General features: G+C 33.9%; 1 protein-coding gene across 2 annotated transcripts; it reads left to right on the plus strand.

Moving 5' to 3' along the window:
* The first annotated feature begins 824 nt into the window (after positions 1-824).
* On the plus strand, positions 825-6,013 carry LOC111405829 (peptidyl-tRNA hydrolase, mitochondrial). Of its 2 annotated transcripts, XM_023034887.1 has the most exons (8): positions 825-1,259; positions 1,387-1,454; positions 3,695-3,745; positions 3,844-3,917; positions 4,741-4,799; positions 4,889-4,965; positions 5,248-5,395; positions 5,560-6,013. In XM_023034887.1, the coding sequence occupies exons 1-7, from the start codon at positions 1,061-1,063 to the stop codon at positions 5,377-5,379; spliced, it is 660 nt and encodes a 219-aa protein (XP_022890655.1). In that variant the 5' UTR covers positions 825-1,060; the 3' UTR covers positions 5,380-5,395; positions 5,560-6,013. The 2 variants fall into 2 exon arrangements, with proteins under 2 accessions (XP_022890655.1, XP_022890656.1); XM_023034888.1 differs by lacking the exon at positions 3,695-3,745.
* The last annotated feature ends 449 nt before the right edge of the window (positions 6,014-6,462 follow it).

Consider the following 6,462-nt stretch of genomic DNA (forward strand, 5'->3'; position numbering starts at 1 on the left):
ACTTGTTATGGATTGATCTCAAGATAATGACAACAATAAAATAGAAAAAAAAAACCACATGTAGAGGAGGAGAGATCCACTATAATCAATAGTAAATGTGTTTACAACAAGATCTCAGTACTCTCAATTAAAATTGAAAGCTCTCAAAATATTGTATGAATGTTATAGGAACAATAAAAGCCGTGACTTATATATATATATATATATATATAAAACCTTAAAAATCAAGTTGTAGTAAATAGAAGTTAAAAAACGCGTCAAAATGCGAAACAAGTCAGGATCAGATAACACTGTCGCTTGAGCGAAAGGGGAGCGATGCCAGGCAGGCGATAGACAAGCGAAAAGTCTCTGTAAATAATATGCAAGCGCCGCTCGAGCAGCCAACTAGCGGTAGATTAGCAAAAGTATGACGACTTTTTTTCACGATTCATAATTTTGATCTTCTTAAGACTACTTCATATAAAACTCCAATAATCACTATAATTTAGGTCAAACTACAACATTTTCAATATAAAGAATTGGATTGGATCGAATCTGAGCCGATTGGTTTGATTTCGATTCAGTTTTATAGTCAGATACGAAATCAATAGTTCTATTTTGAAAATTTCAATTGATACTTGGCTCGATTCGATTCCCTTCAAAATTGGATCAAATCGAACCGCATCTTTCCCTAATTTTCGTATCGTCATTGCTTTGTACGTTATTTTTAACGTTAAGAAATTGATGACACGATGAACGAGCCACCAAATTATGACTTTTGATAAGGTCGTCAAATTCTTTAACTTTTAAAACATCAATTTGACAAATGAGAACATATTGGAGTCGCAAAGTTCATAATAATTGAGAAACATCGATTTCCATCAAAATGGAAAATTTAAGCAGCGACTTTCCTTGAGAAAGTAAATCGTGTATGTTATTAGCGATTCTGGTAATCTTCCAATCTATCCATATAGCAAAAAGTTCTAGACATTAACCCCAAACAAAATCCACAAAGGAATCTCTTCCTTCCCTTTTCTCTGAGCAATCAATTTCCTTTGTTTGTTGCATAATATGCGTAAAAATGCTTCTCAGAAGTTTTTCTAAACGCTGCTTTTGCACTGCTATTAATCCACGGCCATGGCTTTTTGTGGGCTTGGGAAATCCAGGAGATAAATATAAGGGCACGAGGCACAACGTGGGCTTTGAATTGATTGATGCATTTGCTGCGTCGCAAGGGATCCCCATGGAATCGGTCTTCTTCAAGGCCACTTTTGGAAAAGGTCCATTGAACTAATTACAATTACACCGGCGTGTGGGTGTTTTTTGCTTATTTATAGCAGAAGTTTGAGCTTTTTTTTGGGAAATATCTGAAGTGATGAATATTAATGTTTTGATGCATTTCTTCAGGTCTTGTTAATGGGGTTCCAGTTTTCTTGGCAAAGCCTCAGACTTACATGAATTTGAGTGGTGAATCTGTAAGCAATTAGTCAATATTTATTATTATTATTGTTATTTTATTTTTGTTTTTGTTTTTGTTTTTTGTTTTTGCTTTTTTAAGAATGTCTGTATTTGTGGGTAGCAAAGCTTGCATTTTTACTGTGAAAATTTGGTTCGTGCTTTGCGAGCTTACTGGTGCTATACTTGATTACGAAAAAAATTGTGTTTATATATGGGAATTAATATTTTTTTACGAGAGTAAATATGTAAGTTTCAAAGGTTTAGGGCGACTCCAACCCATACACCATTCCACCATTTTCCACCAAATTTCACCAATTTTCACCAAAAACACCACTCCAACCCAACACCAAATCTTGCATCATTTTCCACCAAATGTGATAAAAGACCATTTTGCCCCTTTTTTTTCCATGTATGACCAAGTTAATATGAAGGGCATTTGTGTCATTTTACATCATGCATAAATTTTAATTCATAATTAAATAGTTAATTAATACTAGTAATAATAATTAATTTATTATTATTATTATTATTATTATTATTATTATTGATGATCATCACTGAACGATATATAAAGATGCTTACATTGCACTTTGAAATGCATTAATTGAACATTTGTGGGATGAATATATGAATTCTGATAACTAAATTACGATACTGGGTCGATTTCGTCGTACCATAATTTCGAGATTTGAAATGTACTACGTTGTTTTCAATAACATGGTTACATATTTTCTTAGTTGTGGTATTTTTATTAATTGTACTACATTTTAAAAATATATTAAATAATTTCATATTTTCGTAAACGAAACATAATTATGTACGTAGTAATTTATGTAGTAGTAAATCGAATAAATAAATAACTTTTTAGCTAAATAAATTGTTAAAAATAAAAGAAATGAAGAAAATGAATAAACATTGTTCATTTAGTGCAACTTTTGGCGTAATGGGTTGGAGTTGATTTTTAGTTTGGTGCAAGATTTTATGCAAAATGGTGCAGATTTTGGTGTAGGGTTGGAGATGGTCTTAATAACTGCTAAAATAATAATTGATTGTTACTTCTCTTTTGGTCCGAGTGTTATTTAATATGGATGATTAGACCTTCAAAGGAAATAACAAGCTGAAGGACTGACGTCAATTACACTGATTTGCATACACCGTGTGCTTTTGATGTTTCGACTTTTGAGTGATAAATTAATATGACGACGCTATATTTGGACAAAAGGCTTTACTTCTGAAATGGTATAATTGACTGTAGAGACAGATGTATGGTTATGTTTTGAACTATTTTGATGACGCTCAAGTGGATTTGTTCAAAACTCTGTCATCGTTTCAGCATATTTGTTTAGGGTTATTTTTATTTATATCCTGCCAAAAGTTATGATAACCATAGTTGCAAGGCCAAGGGATGATTGTTGTGTCGAGTTAGTAGGACTCCTAAAATATTTCTATTCGTATACTCAAACTATTGAAATGTATAAAATGAATTCATATCAGGAGTTGTGACAAAGCTTTTGGTTAACTGCCTGCAAATATCCTCCTTTATTTGATATTGAGCTTGCAATTTACTATGAAATAAATTAGGTGGAGTTAACTGGCATGTTGCGAGGCAATCAAACTTGGGACTCCTCACTCCAAAAGCAAGAATCGTACCACTAGTGCAGATTCTTTGTTTGTTGTTTGAATATATTTCAACTTTTCTGTGAGAATCCATGCAGACATTCCTTTTTCTTATTCTCTGGTTTGTCGATAGAATGTTTTTCACGTGCCTTTCAAGGATCTAACTCGTATTTCAATATTACAATATTATTGACAATGAAACTAGGGATGGGCGCCGATACAGGTTTCTTTGAGAATCGGACCAATCCTATTGGGAATTGTAAAAAACGATCTGTGGAGCAAAAAAGAAACTGGTCCACAACATAATTGGTTTAGTCTGGTTCTTTTATGCTTTAAAAATAATCTCTGAAGTGTAAATTGTGTGTAAATTTTTCTGTTTAATAGGTGAGTAAATTTTTAATTATTCTAAATCCATATTAAAGTCATATAAATCATGATTTAATTATATGATTATTATAAAAATTGGAGAACTGAACAATCTTAATTGGAAACGAACCAGCTATTTCGGTCCAGTTCAGGTGGTTCCAAAAAAAAAAAAAAAGGTCATCCCCTAAATGAAATCTGAATTTAAATGAAAAGGGGTTCTCTGTGTGTGTGACAGAGAGAGAGAGAGTTGCATTAACTTTTGTTTTCTCTGCAGGGTGGTCCACTTGCAGCTTATTATAAGCTTCCTCTCAATCGAGTGCTGGTGGTACTGTCTTGAAGACAACTTGAAAGAGCTTATCCTTTGTTTAGGTTGTTTAAGTTCATTCTGAAATAGTGCTGATCCTTAATGCTTTTCTGTTGTAGTTCCACGATGACATGGATTTACCCTGTGGTGTACTTCGTCTCCACCCCAAGGGTAATCATGGGCGTCACAATGGGTAAAAATATAGCAACTTTGTCTCTTTAAATTACTCGACAATTATTGTCTTTCCCATTGATATGGAAGGTCATGACAAGTGAAGATGTTTTATGCATACTTGTATAGGTATTTGCTCTTACCATCCGCTGGTCTAGTCTTTATGATGTAATTATGTAACCTAGCATTGATTCATATACTATCAATAATTTTGTAATTAGCAGTCTATTAACGAATCTCCACTCTTCCAACAAATACGCAGAGCACGCTTCTTATTCTTCCTGGTTAACCTTTCGCTATCTGAAGTTGGGGAAGAACAGACACTAAGCATACAAACAGTCTACTATATACTTGCCACTTGCTTTCATTTTTGTGTTTTTATTTGCCATTTTGGTTGATGAATGATCCTGCTTTTGTGCTTATTTTAGACACAATTAGGTTTTGATTTTTGTAGGTCTTGCATGTAATTTGTGTAGTCTAAATTCGTTTTTACTGCTTCATAGACTTTGAGCAAGTGTTCATTATCACTGATTGCAAGTGGCTTGTATCGACAATTTTGTTAAAATTGCTGCAACGTTGTTTCGAGTATTGAAAATTCTAATGCTGATATGTCAACATTCCTTTTTTTGACATTGATGTGGTGTTAATTTAAAATTCTATGTTATTTCTATCTGAAACTTTAAAGTACAATGATCCACCAGCCACTTGACGTGTGTAACTATCTAACACCAATATGCTATCCTTGTACATAAAGATTGAACATTTAACTCTTGGATGGATTTTGCTTTCTCCAGAATAGACTCTAAAATTTATCCTGCTCTCCCTTTTTTTTCTGAATTTGCTAGGTTGAAGAGTGTGATCTATCATTTTCGTGGGAATAGAGAGTTTCCTCGGTTGAGAATTGGTTAGTTTGAATCCTCAAGTTCCAAATTTGTAGTTGATCCTCTTGGATTCTGTTATAAATGACCAAATCAAATAAAATTCATTTATCAGGGATAGGGAAGCCTCCTGGTCAAATGGATCCAAAGGCATTCTTGCTTCAAAAGTTCAATGCAACAGCTCGAGAACGGGTATGTCTATTCCTACAGCTCTTGTTTTTAAATGTCAAAATACTTTGACGGGAGCCCCTTCCTTCTCTTGTGACTTCTCCAGGTTGTGATTTAATAGGCAGAACCCCTGACAAATCTTTGGCATTGTATCTTGTTTTAAATCACGATACATTGAATTTGTTTTCATTGTGGTCTCTGGCCTCGCTTGTTCTGCGTTGTCCAATTTTAGGTTTTAACTTCTATAAAGTTGCTCTGTCCCATTATAATGGAAAGAGTTGTTAACATTGTCTCTTGGTTGTCAAGATTGATGCTGCATTGCAAGAGGGCGTTGATGCATTGAAACAAGTTTTGTCCAAAGGTTTAACAGAAAGTGCTAGATGCTTCAATACAGAGCAGAAGTACAAACACTTGAGACTGCAGACTATGCCAGTATAAAAAACTGTACACCGAGGTAGTCAGACTGAATACTTGTGCATGCCTGATTCTTACCCATTGTCAAAATAAGTAGCTTATTTTTAATTTCAATTAATAAATATATTGCTTATTTACTTGTAAGCAAACCTTAATAGAATGACTGACATGGACTGATTATATTATGTGCATTGCCGGGGGAAGCTACCCATTTAGGTAGAATACCTGCAGCTTGTCTGGTGTCTGTGACAGAAAGAGCATTGCAAGGAGTGTAATCGGGAGATCGCAATCAAAGGGTCTGGCCATAAAATCTGGAGTTTGTCGACCACTTCCTTCAGCGAAAGAAATCAAATCTATGGTACGAGTGTTTATAGACTTACACAAGGCATCGGGAAGCCTATTGGCCTTATTTCTCCTGTAACATGGTTGTGATTCTCATACTGAACATTACTAGTGCATATAAATCCAAAATGGATTCTTTTATGGTTAAATCTTATTGCTTTTAAAATAGCAGCAACTCCCTTTAGTTTTCTTTTACTTTCGCCATTGTTCTTTTAGCTAAGTTTATGCGATTAAAATGCTGTATTCTTCAAGCTAGATAACAATCTGTAAAAAAATGGTTCTTTTTCAATATGTTTTTCATAACCTTTATCCAGAATTTGACAGTTGTATGAATGAGTAGCTAGTTGAATTCCCTTATTTCGAACATGATCTATATTTTTATTGGTGGGCTTTTCAGTACTTGTTTAATGTTTTAAGTCTTGAGAGTACTGGTGCCATCACAAGACTTTTAACAGATTTTTTACATAAATTCTATCCAATATTGTAGTCTTGGTCCAGTTCTCAGACATTGACTTTTCAAGCGCTTAGCTTCCGCTAGTGGCGGGGCGGCAAGGCCAAGTTGTTCAGTTGGAGGATTAAATCAAGACTAAATTATGACGACGTGTTTAGTATATTGGACAAAATATGCTTACCAGTCATCATATTTTATTCTATCTATCGGATTTAATGTACTGGGCCCCTGTTTGAGTTGATTCTTTAAAATGGAATTTATTTTCAACGCCATATTCTTTCAATAAAATAATTTTGTTCGTAAATTAGATTTTT

Source organism: Olea europaea, chromosome 12 (assembly GCF_002742605.1).
Source record: "Olea europaea var. sylvestris chromosome 12, O_europaea_v1, whole genome shotgun sequence".
NCBI classification, from domain to species: Eukaryota; Viridiplantae; Streptophyta; class Magnoliopsida; order Lamiales; family Oleaceae; genus Olea; species Olea europaea.